Source organism: Aythya fuligula, chromosome 1 (genome assembly GCF_009819795.1).
Source record: "Aythya fuligula isolate bAytFul2 chromosome 1, bAytFul2.pri, whole genome shotgun sequence".
NCBI classification, from domain to species: domain Eukaryota; kingdom Metazoa; phylum Chordata; class Aves; order Anseriformes; family Anatidae; genus Aythya; species Aythya fuligula.
In genome coordinates this window covers 59,509,805-59,528,541 of record NC_045559.1, presented here as the reverse complement: position 1 = coordinate 59,528,541, position 18,737 = coordinate 59,509,805, and the positions used below count along the sequence as shown (strand labels likewise).

Sequence of the window (18,737 nt, the reverse complement as noted above, 5' to 3'; positions counted from 1 at the left end):
AACTTTGGAAAAAACAAACAGATAAAACCATTACAATCTTCTTACCACCGTGTTCACCCTAGATGTCTACTTTGCCTTCACATAATACCAGAGTTGCTCTGGAGAATGGTTCCCCCTGAGTGCTGCAGCTCCCAGCTCTGCTCTGAACATAGACTTGTCTATCTGGATGCTCTGAGAGAACTGGGAGCTATTAGCCTGTGACAGAGCTATAAATGTTAACAACTCTTTGTGCTCCCCATAGCAATCCCTTCAGACAAATGATGTGCAGAGTTGGATACAGACTCCTGATATCTCCATTTCCAAAACACAAGAATCTACTATGAGACTGAGAGACAGCTTCAGTACTAGCAATAACGAGAAGCTGGTCATCCACTCTTTGAGCTGACTGCTATGGGACAAATCCCAAGGAAGATAATATATATTTGCTAGGATTTGAACTGTAATGCCCCACAGAGACATCTAGCTGCTGTGGCTGGGGGTGGAAGTGTGCTTTGTGCTTTTGTCTCAGTGGTATTGGTGTAGCGTCACTGAGAAGTTCACTAAGCATGAGGAATTTCACTTCAGTTTGGCAATTGTTTCCAAGAGCTGGTCACCAAATGAGGAAAAGTTGATCCCAGAATTTTGCAAAGTTATGAGCAATTAATTGAAACCAGAGGTTATAGAGCTATTGGGGAGCCAGTGCAGTCATTGCTGCTTGCATGAAGAGAATTGATTCCCTAACATTCTTTAAGAATTTTCTAGCATCTTCTGTTTTTGCTCTCTGTACCCTCAACTGCTCACTTTAAAAGCTGTGCTCTGCCACACTGTTATTTTGTTTTGTCTTGTTTTATATAGAGTTCCATACTCTCTGTTCCCCTTCTTTTAATTTTCTTTTTCAAATGTGTATGCAAAGATTAATAAAGCAGTCCACTCCAGCTGAAGGAAGCTTTGGATCCAGATAAAGGTAAATTCAACTACGGTAATGGTGAACATAGCGTAAGTCAACAGACTTTTAGGCTTGATCCTGCAGTAAGAGTTAGTAGTCTCATCCCCCATGAGATGCCACTGGGGTTGGTAGCAGATCTGATAATAAGCTGTCCCATTGCTATGGCAGCACTGAGAATGAGAAATGAGAGAGAGGAAGCAGGAGAACCAAGTTTCACTTCCAGCTTTGCCCCTGACTGCCTCAGTGTGATCTGGTAGAAGCTGCCTAAATTCTCTCTACGTGAAACATCTTTCATCTGTTAAATGGGAATATTACCAACCACTGAAAGTTGATCCAAGGTGTAATGCATGAGGAATTTGTGAAGTAATATAGCTGGAGGTTCTCAAGTAAAAGATGCAGTTCTCTGTGTTCCTGTCATGCTCTCCTCAGCTATTATATATTGAAATGAGCTGAAATGTTAGTGATCGTGCTGTACTGATCTTGATTCCCTATTTAGTGTTTCTTATTTAGCTTCTCCCCTTTTTGCTGTGGTGCTTGTGATGATCCTGCAGTTCTGGACCCCATGTCAGACTTGATAAATAGCTTGGCTCTCTTTTACAGCCAGCACCAGCAGAAAACCCATTGATTTTTATTTATTCTGATGGTGCTGCAGTACTCTTGTCATCTCCTATCAGTATGCTGGGAATCCTCTCCTCCATTAACTAACCATTAAAACAAAACAGAACACAAAAATTAAAGAAGAGAGTGCAACATAATGTAGCATTGTCCTAAATAAGCTGTGAAGTGGAGTTTGTGTTACGGCATTTTTTTTCAAACAAAGGGAGACAGAAAGCAGAACTTGTGATAAGTTGACAAAACAGTGCAAGAAAATCCTCTGGTGTCAGTCTCAGGCACGTAGATCTTCCAGATCCCACTAGGACATAGGATCTGGCAGTGCAGCTGTGAGATTTCCTTGATTTTTCTTTCTACTCTACTCTTGCACAGTGGTAAGAGGCATTTTGGAAGAGTCTCTGCAAGCTGCAATTGCTATTCAGCAAAGAAAGTGTACTCACCTGAGATGATGCAAATCACTAACTTAAGAGCTGATATGTGAAATGTGCATATCCTAGAGCCACGAGTCAGTGTCTGCTCGAGTTGCTCTCTTTGGTAAGTTGTGGCCCTGAGTAGCAGAGCCCCACTGTGAGATGATGGAAACACACCTCTGCTCTTTTCCTGGTTTTAGTGACTTGGTATCTGTAGCAAAAGAGATTCCTATGCTGGGGTTGTGTCCTTTTTTCCTTCTTCTTTCCTTATATTCCATCCCATTTATGGGACAAGAGGCCTGCCATGACCTTGCTGTACTACGTGTGAACGGTAAAACTTTCTGGTGTGACTGTCTACAGTGAATACAATCCAGACTTCTTGGATGCTAAGAATAAGGGGAATAATCCTGGTAAATACTGAGGTCCACATCTAACTAGAGGAATGTGACTCCGATGTCTTTGAACAGTGCAAACATCCCCGTGCACCATGCATATGCAGAATCGGAAACTAATTGTTGTTATGTGCCAAATAGCAAATTGGCAGGATTTATACGGCAAAGCCCCTGGCATCATGAAAACCCTAACCCCAAATGCTCTCCTTTGGCAAAAGAAAGAAATTTGGACTCTGGGCTACTCTTGCTATTAGATAACTGGCAGATCAAATATTTACAGGGACCATATTGTTTAGATTTTTCTTCATCCTGTTACTCTCAGCCAATCTGAACACAGAGCAGCTGGGGTTTGTTTACCCACCAAGAACTGAATCTCAGGCAGGTTATGCAGCTTTTATGTTCTGACTGGCAAACGATAATGTATAGGAAGTTAGTGATACCCAAGGCAGTGTAGATCAACATGTCTGTTACCGTGCCTGTTTTCAAAGTTTGCTGTGGTTCACCTCCCCCAACACTATTTTATTTTTCTTGATGATTGAGCAGAGTTTAAAGTATTAAGGGACTTGAGTACGTTTCACTCTGTGGTCTTTGTAGTTGGCAAACTTGGATTAATTTATGTCCCCCAAGGGAACAGAAACCCAAACCCAAACCCAGGATTCCTAAGTAGATATCCCCCGTAGCTTTCATATGCAAATAATTGTCTCATTGATATGACTCTGTCCTATAATGCTAACAATAAATCAAATCCATGTGCCCCCCTCCCCACTTTCCTGCTTAGATGTGCTAATAAAAATATCTTTTTGTCTAGAAATAAATTGCTACGGCATTTTGACAGGCTGGTGGAATGTGGAAAGTTCAGAGGTGCTGCGAGATGCCCTGGCCAGGCGTATGTGCCCCTGCCATCCCTGCCAGCTGTTGGAAAGCAATAGCAGCCAGCTGGGTGGTTTCAGGTCTGGTGATGTGCTGAAGAATGAAAGAGAAAATAAGGCAATAAAAGGAAAAATTTGAAATGATCACCATCTGTTTAGAAAACATCGTACCTGTTAAAATATGGATTTTCATTTTGTTCTCCTTGACTGACTCAGTTCATTCGAAGGGCTGGACCCAGAGATTATAAAGCATTTTACCCTGGTTTGATTTGTTGAACAGAAATGTGTTAGTTTTGTTGAATCATTTGAGATGAAGCTCACTGCAGGGGACCTTCTTTAGAAAGCCAAAAGGGGCAGAAAACTGCCACATAACATGGTGTGCACCTCCCAAACACACATACCAGCTGCTTTTACAGAATACTAATCTGGATTCAGAATTGTTTTGTGAGATTCCTGTTGCACAGCCCAAATCAATCCAGCTTTGAACTGAAAGGGTGACATCCTGCTCTGTCCCGTATAGGTATGGGACTTTGAGAACAGCTAGACACATTCTTGACTAAGACTTCTGCCTTTGGAGAACATGTTGGATGCTCCCGCGTTGGCCTTTTGACTGCGTACAGTCTTGCCCATGTGTTGGGATGGCAGCGTGCCTGTGCACGAAGTGTTATGCCAGTTTCACAGAGGTAGAAGTGCCAAGCAAAATGGACTTGGCTGGGCAGCCTGCATAGCTTGTGGAGTGTGCTGAGAGGCTGCAGTAAGTCTTTTTTGGTAACAAGAATGTCAGAATAGTAGGACAAGTCTGTTCTCATATTTGTTGACATCCGTATGCTGAAGGAGGTTGCTCAGGAAGGAAAGACGGGTTGCTGTGCATATGTCTGCTAATGCTTGGCATAACTGAGGCAAGACTGGGGTATTAAAATGTAGGAGGATCTGTCAGTAGCCTCCCTGGAGGAAGAGTCATAGCAAATAATACCATTAGGGTAATGGCTGGATTGCTGCTATGCCCTAACTCAAAGCAGCAGTCAGAATCCTCCTCTGTCCCTCCTGAAGGTATAATCAAGGTAAGTGTCTGATGCTGTTCTTATGAAACGAGTTATAGAGGGACTTTAAGAAGGTCGTGATGGTTGCCTATGTCTGGTTTCCATGAAATGCTGAAGAGGAAGACTTTCACTATTAGGCAGACACTATTTCACTATTAGCCAGACAGGGCATGTGTAGGTCTACCTGACCATCACTTGTCAGCGAATGGAAAGAACCACTAGCCGAACAAATTCACACGTGTGTCCACTTAATGACGGTTGCCACTCCAGACAACCCTCTCCTCAGGTAATGGCAGCACTCTTCCCACAGCAAACTGTAGTGATATACACAGTGCTTTCCCGATGTACTCCTTAAATCCCTCAAACTGAGGGATGGCAAGACGGAAATACTAGGCCTCTGGTGGTGACATCTTTATAAGACTTCAAGACCACAGAAAATATTCCTTCCACTCAGTAGTATACGTAGACAAAATGTAAGGACCTGTAAATATGGATCATGATAGATGGTCAGCTGGGACAGGGAATGATTAAAAAAAGAGAGGAATGTTTTTTCTTAGTCTCTCTCCATGTATATAGCCATAAGTGGACAAGAACCAAAGGTCAGGTAAGCAACAAGACCTTTTGAGTTTAGGCCCAGAGCTGGAGAAAGGCATCCCTGTAATAGTGTAGGCAATCCCAGCATTTCATCTCACCTGTGCAAAAGTGCCTGACCACACCTGCAGAGGGTCCTGAGAGCTCCATCCCGTCTACTGGATAAAACTAATTTAGAATAATTGATTTTTTTATTATTATTATTTATTTTACATTTTAACAATTTTCACAATAGAATGCATTCCTTTCTAGATGACACCGCTAATAAACCAGGCCTGCGATGTCCTGCTGAGTAACTTGAAAGTCTATGCAGATTCTGGCAAAGCTTTTGATATCCAGAGGTACGTTCAACATACCAGAAATGAGTAACAGATTAAAAAAAAAAAAAAAAAGTCAATAGCAGCAATTATTCTAGATATTCATTTACTGTATGTATAACAAGATTTATTTTTTTCTCTTGCTTTTATAAGTGGAGATCATAGGATAGAGGATGTGTCTGATGATAGATGCCTTTTCTTCATGGGGAGAGCCATTGCATACTTGAAAAGTAATTTTGGGAATGCATCTAATGTATTTCCAGCTGTTTAATGGAGTTTTAACAGCTGGAAGCAGAAAGGAAAGCTGCACCAGTCCCTGTCCAGTCTGCTCTGTACCGTCTGCCAATAATGTACAAATACAGGAATTGATCTAGTATCAAATCCCTCTAGTCCATCACTTTCTTGTTTGTTTGTTTGTTTGTTTTTGGTATGACTTTTTTTGAGCACTTAATGATTCTTATCACATTCCTACTAACCCTGTCTAATAGCACGCTAGCCTTTTGTGAAACAATGAGATCAGTATTCCAGATGAGAATGCACCATTGATTTATAAAATGACACTTTAATATTTTCCATACTGTGCTTTCTCCCATTTGTTATGCATTTAAGATCCTATTATCATTTTTTGTTGCTCTTTCAGCAGAGATCTTCACTGAGCTGTTCACAATAGTGTCTAGCCTCTTCTCTGAGCACATACAATACTTCTAGGATCTCTGTATGGTGAATGAATAGTTCAAATGTATCCTTACTGTCAGGCACTATTTTGTGTACATTTCATTTGCTAGGTTGGTCAGCACCTTCTGAAGTTTCTCATGACTTTTCCCTACCTGGAACAGTGCAAATAATTTTGTTTCATCTAAAGGATTGGATATTTGGTCACTGTTCAACCATCTCTTGTCCAGTAAATGTATATGCATGCATGCAAGTGTCTGTGTGTGCACAAAGATTTCTTTATATTAAATATCTGAGGAGTTACTATGAGACTCTGAGATGATACATTGCATTTAGCCTAGTGCTCTGATGAAAATTGACCTTTTTAGTCCTTCTGGGTTTTTCCCTTTTTTCCATTTGTCCTTTTTCTTTGCCTGGTCTTTTAGCTATTGATCCATGATAAGGTTTCACCTCTCGAGAGGCACTTTGGAAAAGACTTTGAAAGTAGAAATGAATGATGTTGACCATCTCAGAATATGTTCTTCCAGTTATTTTATCATGCTACCATTTCAGCCAGTTTGACATATATAAATGTGATTCTCATTGCACTGCAGTTTCACAAAACTGCCTTGGGAGCCATTTTTTGGCTGTAGATACCCTATTTGCAACCTTCTGTCTTCTTGTACATTAGTTGGCTTTAGCCATTTTGTGTTTTGTCAACAACTCAAAGTGTAGGGTTTAAGCTTTTTCAATAACTTGGTGAGGTAAATGATTGAGGGCTTCTGAGATTATTGTTTTGTTGCAGAACCCCTCTTTTAACGTTTCAACATCCAGCAGTGCCTTTTTGTTTTGTGTAAGAGTTGAAAATCCAAACAAGTTACTTAGCTCTGCAGCATTGTCGTTATCTTTAAATTCAGCTTTGTTGTCCTCAGAATGACAGTGATCCAAGGATTATAGTATGAGATGTTCTGCTTCACAGTATACACACAGGATATACTGGGCCTGAGTCCTGTCCTCTTGATTCATGCTTAATCAAGTTAAAACATCAGAGAATTTGATATTAACCTTCTATAGAAAAGAACAGTCATAGAAAAACATAACGAATCAGTCATTGAATACTTGACCAACAGATCAGAAGAACTAAATTACAAGGATATTTCACATTCTTAGTCTGTTATCTCAAAACTAGTATAGCTGCTAATGGACATTAGAAATAAAAACGGTGAGATAACTGGCTAGATAGCCAGGTATGTGGGGAGAGATTCAATAAGTTCTAAAATTTCTGTGCTGAGATCTACAGATCATTTGTAGTTCTCAAAGCATTTGCTACCACTCTGCAGAGATACAGGCTTCACTTGGAGTCAGTTCCCCATGGTTTTGACCAGGATTTTGCGTTAGAAAGGAGCTATTAAGAAGACAAAGGAAATCCTTAATAGAAAATTTTATTTAAGGACTTCTTGTGACTCTTGTGAGAGTTCAGACTAGACTGGTGGAGACATTGTTTATGCAGTTTTGAGAACTGAAGAAAAGAGAAAGAGATTACCTCTATTCTATGTATACTACAATAATTCTTCTGAGTTTCTGTTGCATTAGATTCCAAGATAATAACAAATGAACTTTTTTTAAAAATATATATATAAAGTATTAGTAGAATTATTGAGCTATATGAAAACATGTTCACTTTGTAGAGGGAGAGGAGGTTATTATTTTAATAATTATTAAATTATTAATAATTATTAATAGTATTTATTATTAAACATCAGTATTTATCAGAATGATGGAAATATCTGTGAGCAAAGCCCAAATTTGAAAGCAAAAAGAAAATCAGAGACAAAAATCAATGTTATGCGATGTTTGTAGAAGCAAGATATTCATGGATATGTAAGTTGTAGCTAATGATTGTCATTCTTAATGCAGGTGTTACAACTGCTTTACCTTGGATGTTGTCGGTAGCGTAGCTTTTGGAACGCAGGTGGACTCTCAGAAGAATCCTGATGACCCCTTTGTTAAGAATTGCAGAACATTCTTTGAAATGTCTTTGTTTAAGCCTCTTCTTATTCTAATCCGTAAGTACAGTCCACCTTTGTCTACTCTGTTATGGTAATTTTCTGAAAGTCATTCTGAAATTGCAAAACATCTGGAAGCAGGAGCAGGAAGATGTATTGTGAGCTTTATTTCAGAAATGTTCGGAATTCAGCCCACAGTGCACGAAACCCTCTAGATTTTCATGGTATGCTTTACAGCTCCTGTCATCATTAATGCAACTTCCTCCAGAAACCAAGAGTCACAGAAAACAATGCTCCAGCTTGATTTGAGAGGAAGGTTTCTGGCACCTGTAGCCTGTGGGCTACACTTCTGTTTTAAAACAGAGTTACAGCAACCTAATCTATATGTTGTAAATAAAGTGTAGCCCTTGGGAACCTGGGAGCAAAGTTTTTGTGCACTCTTTTTACTTGGTAGAGATTGAAATCTCACCCATAAATAAAAGAGTGCTAATAACCAGAAGAGAAGTAGAGGAGCATAAGCAGGTAGCGTAAGTCCTCTAAATTCTTATTTAAATAGCATCAGCAGCCTGGCTGATAACTATAAAGGATGAAGATGGTAAGTACCAGCACAGGCTGTCTTCAGGAGAATGCATTTATTTTCCCAGTGAGTAGACTGGGAGTACAAGAACAGGGTACAAGACGATTTAGTTCTAGGTCATGAACGCTACTAAGGTTTCGTGGTGATGAAAGCTTTGTTAACACAATGGCAGTAAGAATTATAGCTGAATAAGCTGCGGCATAGTCAAGGTTGATAAGTTTTTACTGTGTTACTATCTAGACCTGTTCACAGTAGTGTCAGGTGGCGCAGTGGCAAAGTTTCCTGTGCCCATCTGATCCTGCTGGCATTACAGATTGTACCTATACTAGCAGCACATGAACTGTTTCCTTCTGGAACTGTGTATCCAAAATGTCCTGGGGTTAATGTTTAACCTGATTGCAAAGTGGGATTTGTGACTAATTTCTGAAGGGACAGAAATTTGTCCCTAGCCTCTAACAGCATCCTCCATTAAAGAAAGTTGCTGTGTAGAGTTTGGGGTTGGATTGCCTGAAAGTGTTTGATTTCCTTCTGTTAGTAAATTACATGGTCTGAATTTCAGCAGTGTTGTCCCGTTGACAACAGGGGTTTTCTGAAAATGGACTGATTTGTTAGTCCTAAGCTGTTCATGATTTAACAATGGGTTTATTCAAGCACAAGACTTCACTCTGGTATCTAGTTCCTACTATCGCCTATAAAGGCGATGGACTGGAGACCATCCTTGTAGTAGCATCCTACTTTAAGAGTCTTTGATCTGTTTAGAGAAGCAAAACAAAGTAGCAAAGCAATATTCAAATACTGAAGAGCTGTAAATGGGAATTACTACTACACAGTTGTATGGATCAGTGCCATAACTTGCTAAATGGAGTCAAGATCCTCCACGTTTTGCATGCAACTGCTCAAGTAGGCAGTGAAAGTAATTCTTCCTTTTGTTGTATTGGCTCTGTGGCATCAAGAAGCTGAACTGAAATCTGGAAGCATTGTGGAAGACTTGCCAGTCAGGGAAAACTTATAAGGCAACTATCCAGCAAGGGAGTTCCAGCCAAAATGGAATTTCTAAAAGGAAAGCCTGTACCAACATACAGAGGAGGAAGAAGAAGAAAAAAATAAATAAATAAAAATTAAAAAAAAAAAAGAAAGAGAGAGAGAAAAAGTGGAAAAAACAGCTTTCACAAAAATAATGCATCCCACTTGATGAGATTTGTAATATTAATGAAAGGAAAGGGATATTACATGCTTTTTCACTCTGCCTCAGTGTTTTCTCCTTTTAAATCTCTTACAGTTTCTTTCCCATTCATAATGATCCCACTGCTTCGAATTCTGCCAAATAAGAAACAAAAGGAACTGAATGGATTTTTTATCCAAACTATAAAAAATGCAATTGTCTTCAGAGACCAGCAAGATGCAGCTGAGGTAAAACCATTTGTGTGATAAATATATGGATAAGCAAATGCTTTGAGGAAAAACTGGAAGTGGCATAAGCCTCAGTTGAAAAAGTGAACTCAGTCTGTTTGAACGTTCAAAGCAATTTAGTGAAGATTTTATTCATTTTTAGCTCTATATACCATCAACCAGTCTTGGTGCTGATGTGGAACTGTTAACACATTACAAGAAAGACTGCTTCTCTTGCTTTATCTGTCCAAATAAGGATTCAGAAAATGTTGCATCTGGGATGGCTTTCCAACCCGGTTTCTAGACCCAGAAGGATTCATATTGTAAAATTTTTTTCTTATCTTCATCAGGTGTCTTGTCTGTGCTGGCTTTCCTTAACAATATGAGAAGCGGGAGCCCCCCACAGGGTGTCTCAACCCAGTCATTACCTCTGAGCTGACATGGGTTTTATATAGCCCTATGGCAGTTCCTACTGTTTATGAAAATGCAAAGAAAGACCCTACATGTCTAATTAAGAGCAAACATTTATTATTGAGATGGTTAAAGAAAGAGGTAGTAAATTCTACCCAGTATGCAAAATAATTGAAATGTATTAGTAGCAAATCAGCTGTGGCCCATCTCTTTCTTATTCATCTGGACATAAGGCAGTTCTGAGTTTTTTGTTGTGTGTTAATCACTGTTATTTTATGAAGACTCTGAAGGCGCAGATATTTTTATAAAGGTCTCTCTATTTTCAATACATGAAGCATTGGGAACATAGGCATGTACTTAAATTTTGTGATATAAAAGTTCTTTGGGTCTGCTTGTCCTTTTTGACCATTCTTTACTCCAGACTGCACATAATTTCCCTGAAAATAGGTTAACCAATTAATTATGGATGTGTAGTGAGAAACAAAGAATATCAAAGAGAATTCCATTGTAAAGGTAACAGACAAGTGTTGCATATCAATTGACATGAAATGTGCCATAACGTACCTATTAAGAATCTGTTAATATTGAAATAATTGAAAAGTTTCTTTCCACTTTGAGATGAACAGCAGTTCTAATGGGATAACAGCACAGGTGAGGATGGATCATCCCAAATTTTTTTCAGAATGTAGCCCCCCAGCTGTCATCTTTCAGGATAGTACGGATTTTAATTCTCACGGTGTTATATCTAAGGCACTTTTTTAAAAATCAAATTGATTTTCAAAGATATTGCTGCTTTGCACTGTGTTGCACGTTCTACTCTTTTTCTTTGACACTCTCTCCAGTGAAATCTCACTTCCATATTTGTTGTCCTTTATTGTCCCCTTATTCTCACCTTTCTTCAATTCTATCTTTATGAGTCTTTCCTCCCCAGTAGCCTTTAGGTCTTTGTATCCATCCTTCTTTATACCCCAAAGTTTCTATGCACCACTGCGTAGTCACAGAATAATCACAAATAATTCATGATTCAGAAACATGGATGGTGTATCTAAGGTGGTTGCAGACACCTAATTTCTAGTGCACAGATCCTGTGTGAACTTTTAATAGCATATTCATGGGGCTGTATATATGGAGAGTTTTGACTGAAAGATTTATGCTGACAGGGTCTGCATGAAAAAGCTATTTATTCTGTGTATCAGTTATAAAAGGGGCAATGAAACAATCTAATGTGAATTAATGGTAGTTAATGTATTAACTGCTATGTGTTTTGTATTAATATACTGTATTTCTGTGGAAGTAGCATTGGCAGCATCAGTCAGGGGCTAAATTCTTGATTATATTAGAGATGGTCACTCAAATTGAAGACTAAGATAAAGGACAACAGGTGGGTATGGTAAGGAGAGAAAACAAAGAAAAATGAGATTCTAGTGACGAGCAGGAGTCAGCATTATGTCCATATGCAGTGTGTTTTCAGCTCTCAGTGGCTGATAGAGCAGAAAGGCTTATGATTGTATTGGAAGGGATATTGGGAGACTCATTAAAAGATAACATATGGCAGTAGCTGCCCAGTATCAGGACAGTGTGGAAGAAAGTACAAGGTCCATGTTTACCTTAACAGTGTATGCACAAGTCCATGACTGGCAGTGGTCCCACCTACTCCTGGACTTTTGCCTAGTTTGCAAAATTGTCATATGGGAATGATTTCAGGTACCGGGAGTTAGACACTTTAGGACCAGCTTTCTGAGAGCGTATTAAGTTCCCTATGCAGCTCAGGATCATTAACATGGCTTTCAAAAGTGACTGAAAAGTTTGGATTTTCCTTTTTTTCCCCACCTTCACTGCCTGTCTTGTTATCCACTCTTAAAATTTTGACTAGTTTAGGTTGGTGGAGTGCAAGTTTTGCTACAAATACAGGCAACTTAGGAATTTGCCAGGAACATTAAAAAGGTATGTGAAATGGATCAAAATGCGGCTGCTGTCCAGTTTAATGCAGAAATGTAATCTGCAGAGATTAGGTGTCCCAGATAGCCCTGTAGTTGAAGGAGAATTATGACCTGTGTCTTAGGTCTAGAGTGATGAAATGTACCTCCTGAAGTCAGTAGGAGTTTTGGCATTGAATTTTAATGAGTCCAAGATGTAACTGGTAGCTACTGGTTCCTTATGCTAATAACGGGAGCTGTAAGCAAAGTCTTACAGCCTTCCTTTACCGCATTAGGCCAATGGGTATTCCTTAGATTGCCATATTCCTAGATGTTACACTGTGTGCATCTTTTACTCCTCATTGATTTTATCACCATTAAAAATGTTTTTATCTTTGGGGGAAAAAAAAAAAAAAAAAAAAAAGGAACAAACTGTAAAACAATGAAGAGCTCTGTGAAAGTGATTCAGCTGAAGCTTGTCTTCCTCTCATCTGCAGTGAACATGAACAAAGAATAAAGAAAGGCCAAAAAAATAATGTGACAAGCAAAGTCAGCCTGTTATCATCCTTGTTCCATCAGTAAATGAAACAATGCTTCTGAATGCCTAAAGATAATCCCACGGGCAGATAGTAATTTTACAGCCAGGTTTAGATCTAATAATACGCTTGCAGCTTATATGAGATCTGTGATGTCACTTTCTCTTAACCCATCGGTTAGTGCTGCAGATGTCATTTTAATTATATATTATCTTTCTGTGGTCAGTCAAATAATTTCAGTCCTGGATATTCCACTCATTTGGCTTATGTACAAAAACATTTAGTGGTTGTATTTTAGAAATTTTAATATATTACATTTATTCATGAATTCAAATTATTGTAAAATGCTTTTCCCACTATTTACAGGACAGCAAATTCACCCTGCTCAGAAGAAACAGCACAAATTTAATGCACCACTTAACACCTACTTTGAAGACTCCAGCAGGATTTAAGTGTTCAAATACCTTATCCTGATTATCTGCCCAGGTTTAAATTTTTCCCTTAGGCAACATGTTTCCAGAAACAGGGTGGATAGACTTTGTTTCAAGAAATGATAGTTTGATAGATTTTCACTTAATAATCTGATATGCAAATCATTGTTCATGGAAGAGTTTTTCTGTCAAGTTACAGCTCAGTTCTTAACTTGCCCGTCTGTTTTAATGATGATATCTAGATGAAGAAGTCTTTCATGGTGCTCAAAATTGCAACTCCTAAAACTGCGGGATGAAAGCAACACCCCCTCCCCTTAACAGAAAAAGGCTTGAATTTCATTTTTAACTCATGGTAATACCAGTGGGAATACAACAACGTAAAGATATTGCAAAACATTAATTTTGCAGCATCACAACAGATATGTGGGAAAATTTGGCTTTCAAACTGTGCACCATTTAACAAGAATTGGAGAGTTCATGGAGGCTGCAACACATTCTTCTGGCATCTCTTGATTTTTCCAGTTTTGGTGTCAGCTGTGAATGCATAATTCAAGATCAATGATCCATGCTAGGGAGGTAGTGACCTGATGATGTTTCTGATGATGATCAGCTGTTTCTTGGTGGTCTCAAGCTGACTTGAAATGAGAGGGTGATAAAGCACAGAGAAGTATCACCAGAACTGTATTCGTTTGCATCTCAGTTGTTCTGGTCAACTTTGCTGGAGATGTATGGGCTACCCGAATGCTTTTGTTGCAAATCCAGAGCAGGCAGACAGAAAAATGAAAAAAGAGCATGAAAGCTTCACTGTTAACCATGCTGCCCTTGTGCCACGTGGTGTAAAGCCACAAAGAAGCTGTATGGTGCTGTCAGTCCTGAAGATGACCTAGTCTCCCAGAGACTGGTATGGCCCTGGGATACTCTGTACTCTCTTGTGCTAGGTCTAAACTGAAAAAGGTCTTTTGGTCAGCAACTGCTAGTGATGAATTGCAGCCTCCTCCCATTTTCCTGCTGCTTACATGCCCGGGCAGGCATGCGTGGTTTCTGCTTAGTGGAGATCCTTTGGTCTTCCAGCACCAGCCATAGGAACCTAAAATGAGGTGGCGGGTCAGGAAACTGAATTTTGAGGAAGTCTGAAATGAAACTACTTAAATGCTTGTAAAGGTGAGGCATCTGTCCTTCAACTGTTATAGTAGCATGCTATAAAGAGGTGGTATCTTTTAGTATCTTTCTGGGAAATGATGGCCTGGTTAAAACTTTAATCTCTAGAACCCTGATTCCCAAGGAAGAACATGCAATGAGCTCCCCTAAATGCTTTACCTAAGGGGAAGAGGGACATGTGTGTATGTACCTGCATTCTGGAGGATAAGGGACAATCTGAAAACCTAATTACTGTGGCACTCTCTTCTTTTCTCTTCCTTCCCTCAGCAGCTCCCTGGAGTTTTTCCTTTTCGTGAACTAATGAACTATTTTATTCAAGAGCTGCTTGAAATGAGTTGAGCAGAGGTAATCCTCCTGAAAAAAAGTCTGATCCTCTCCTTGTCAAGGGAAAACTATACAATTACTAAGAAAACTTAGTTAAAAATTTGCTAAATACTATGTACATTCCAGGAGCTATGTGTGTGTTTGAACTGTGGAAAATGCAGTACAGATGTTTAAAAGTAAATATTTTTCTAAGGAAACAGCAGATGGGAGGATTAGACACTTTCTAATAGTGTGCAGTTTTCTTGCCGTCATAAAAAACGAAGCAGAACTTGTTTATGTTTGAATGAGCGTGGTGTCCATTTAAGGACACATACGATATGGCAATATTAAATAATTCATTTGAATTGATTAATAAAGTCAGTAAAATGAAGGATCAGCCTGGTCCTTTTGTTTTGCTAAGTCTGTGGGAGGGACACTGCATTTCTGTTCCACAAGGCTGTTCTCACAGTTTGATCGTGTTCTTACCCACTGCCTTTGTCGCGAGGAAAGTGAAGTGAGTTTCCAAGAACAGTAAATGTGCTTTAAAGATATAGAGAGAATCTGTGCTTAATATGGGGACTGAACACAAATCTCGAACCCATATCTCTGCTGTTTTAAGCAGAAGAGTATCATTCCTCTGGAGTATATTAAAATTCTTCAGAACGCTAAATCTGGTTTCTGTGCTTGGGCAGTACACGGTGATTCTAACAGGATAAAAAGTGGCATTATGGTAGAAGAAGTTTTAGTTATTCATCGGCTTTTAAAAATCCATGCATTAATGCTTGCCTTCAAAGTTGCTTTCCTTCCCAAATTTGAAGAAAAATATCTTTACTTTTTTTTTTTTTTTTTTTTTTTTAAGCTGGAGTATTTAATGAATTTTATAACTTTCTCAGGATTTCTTAAGTGGCCATTGAAACACAGCAAGGCCTTAAATCCTCAGAAGGAAATGAGCTCAAAGTCCTTATTACTTTTGGTCACTAGCTGAAATTTCTTGGTCAGTATGTTGTTATCTTTCCAAAGATTAACTGCTGGCCTACAAAACAGGATCTTTTGGTTTCAGGCTTGGGCTGACTTGTCTGGCTGAGGTGCTTTCATCATGAAATGCAGTTCTGCAGTCTCTCTCCTCAAAACAGATCAAGGACAGAATAAGTAAGGAGAACAGTGACTTTCTCACCTCCCTGAAGCGTGATGGGGAATCAGGAAGAATTTTGCATTACTGCTGCATCTGTCCCAGTTCTGCAGCCCAGCACACCTGTGAGCCCAGCACTTTACGAGCACTGCAGTCACAAGGAGATAGCAAATATCTGCTTGATTACCTGCATCCAGCTACTACATACTAGATCTGCTTGCTATTACCCCTTGCTCTTATCACACCATTTCTACTGCCTCTGTTACGGAGCAGACAGAATTCTTTATAGATCCTAAGCAAGGAACAAGCAGCTGGCATAATGTGTGTATTATTTGCCCCACTCCAGCAAGCCCTGCAGCTACCATAACAAACAATCTGACATATGGGACACTCTTCCCAATACCTCCATCTCCCTTTTATTTTTTTCAGTCACTGCTGTTTATCTTCAGTTCTTCAGGAGCAACATCCCTGTCTGATATCTCATATGTCCAACCTCAGCTCCAGTCTAGGTTCTAAACTGTCATCAGGCACCTGAGCAATCTCGTTGACTTCTTGGAGCACTGCTCACATACTTCAGTTTGCAAGAACATAGATGTATGAGTGAACATGGGAATGAAATAAAAGAACCAGGATGTTCATACTGACAAAATGGGTTACATTTTAGGGGTATCTGGAGTTGCTAGGAATGATCTTGCAGACAATGCTGAGAAAATGTCAGTATGCTGAAAAAGCTAATCTCACTTGCTAAGTAAGACATGTGAAGGAGCCACTTTAGAGGGCCTTCAAAATAATAATAATAATAAAAAAAGGTATCTTTACCACTTGCTGGGCAGAACAAGGGTGGTTCAGATGCACCCTGCAGTATCATAAATCCACAGAAAGTTCTTAGGCCAACTGGATGCCTTCAGAGTTGCAGGGAGGAAGGTCTTAAACACTTCTGTCATTGAGCCTTGCATGCATTTTCCTCCCATTTTCAGTGCAGGAAGCGATATGGACATTTGGCTTTGCTGATCTACAGCATATGAGAAACATCTTTTAATTGAGAAGGGTTTTTTTTTTAGTGTTGAAGAAAAGCTTTTTTTCAACCAGCGTAAAAATAAATAAACCCACATGCTCAGCTGTCGGTAATGTCAAGGGTTTTAGTGACTTTTTAAAACTGTGTTTATATGGTAAAAGCAGTCTCTTAAAATACTGTTTATCAAAAATCCAGGCCAAAAGATAGTGTAAGGAGTCTTTCAAAGTACATTTGCAGTAAAATTTTTCTGAAAAAAATTGGAGGAGGGAAGAATTAAATGACAAACCTGTCTTTTTCAAAGGAACTCCTCCATTGTTCAAGGGGAGAGCAGAAATCCTCTTCTAGATTTGCCTTTTTTTTTTTTTTTCTTCCTTTTGGGTAGCTTGTTCACCTTTTGGACACCTCCTTCTGTGTGCTGCCTGTTGTGGTTATACCCTGCTCTTCCTGTTCTTAATACCAAAGGAGAGGGAGTGGTCACAGCTCTGGTTTTGTGTGTCAGTAAAAATTAGAGTAAGAGCTCATTGTGCTTTAGGTGAAGACTCAGTGACTGTTCAGTTTCATTGATCTTTGTGGTGGCTTGACCAGCACAGGTGGAAAGTGGAGGATGCCAAAAAGAAGATGGTTGCTCCTTAAAAGGGACCGGGTCTCTTGCTTCTCCCCTGAAAACTAGACCTGGCCCACCCCTCATGATTTTTTTGCTTTACCCTCCCAGGCTTCCCCTGTGATGGCAAGGGGACCCTGTGCTTGTCATCCAGAGAGAAGCTGAAGCATTGAAAAGCCTGTTTATGCCCGTGGTAATTCCCTGTAGGCAATAACGTCAGTGCTGGCCACTTGTCCCAGCCTGATCCTGTGCTAGTAATGAGTATTCGCAGCATGCGTTTCAGTGTCTGATTAAATCTTTCTGAAAGGCCATCTGTTTGAGGAGGATGTGGCATAGGTTTTAATACTTTTTATACCTAGTACTCAATACTGCTGTTTCATGACCTTAGACATAAAGTTTGTCCCCTGCTTGGTTAGAATCTCTCCTGATACTCCAGTCAGAGAAAATAATTGGATCAAGGCTGTTGCAACCTGTTGGCTTCTTGTGTGTCTTTGGGGACATGTTGCTAGGTATTAAGTCACTGAAGTTGCACATACCCAGTGAGACTTTGCTATGTCCATGGCTCCATTCCTTGTAGGAAGGGGGTAGAGCATCTCCAGCTGCCTTTTTACCCTAGCACTCAGGGCAGACTCTGATGTAGTAATGATCTGTTGATACATGCCAAATCAGTAAGTAAGCTTGCATGTTCTCATCTGTGCCAAATACCCAGCCTAAGCAGTGTTACATGTCTCTTTTAAGGTCATTTTCCTATAGGCTTGGAAGCACTGTTCTCCTTTGCCATTCCTTCAGCATAAAGTAAAACTTTCTGACATATCTTTTCTCACTTTCTTTTGTTTGCTTTCCTTCATGTTACCGTGTCAGCATTTGTCCCTTTGAGTGAAAGGAAAAATCCTCACCCTGAAATTGTGCCCATTTGCTTTCCTTTCTAACTCTGCTCTCTCTCAGTTCCTCCTCCCTTTTCTATATTACTCTTTTGGTCTGTTCCTCCCAAGTTTCTCAGAAAAGCCTGCTTTAGGTCATTGAAAGCCCTTCCTTTTTCCTGCCTAATCTGTGATCTGGTCTTCATCCAGACTGTGGGGTTTTCAAACAACAAACAAAGGGAATCTTGTCGTAGAACAAAATCATATGGAGATTAATTTCCTGCATAGCTGGGTGGTGACCTTTAATGCCAAGGTGGGATATAACCTCTAATCTTCATTTGCATACACTTTTTTTTTTTTTTCCTAAACCCTACACTTGCTCTAAACTTTCAGGGGATCTGTTGAATGGGACTAGAGGCATTTCATGTATGTATTTTACTTTCCATTCAGAGCAATAGCTTGTTTGGGTATTTTGCCTCTATAAACAGACTTTTTTTTTTTTTGAAATATGCAACTAGACAGAAGCATCTGAATTCTTAATTTAGACAAAAATCATAGATTTACTGACCTAACTGCAATAGCAGAGTTTTCCCTTTCT

General features: G+C 39.5%; 1 protein-coding gene across 2 annotated transcripts in view; it reads left to right on the top strand.

Moving 5' to 3' along the window:
* TBXAS1 (thromboxane A synthase 1) overlaps nucleotides 1–18,737 on the top strand; it is a 240,551-nt gene that overhangs the window by 142,069 nt on the left and 79,745 nt on the right. For both annotated transcript variants that reach the window (XM_032207857.1, XM_032207858.1), the window contains exons 7-9: nucleotides 5,092–5,180; nucleotides 7,725–7,873; nucleotides 9,670–9,800. In XM_032207857.1, coding sequence (XP_032063748.1) covers nucleotides 5,092–5,180; nucleotides 7,725–7,873; nucleotides 9,670–9,800 — 369 coding nt within the window. The remainder of the gene's footprint in view (nucleotides 1–5,091; nucleotides 5,181–7,724; nucleotides 7,874–9,669; nucleotides 9,801–18,737) is intronic.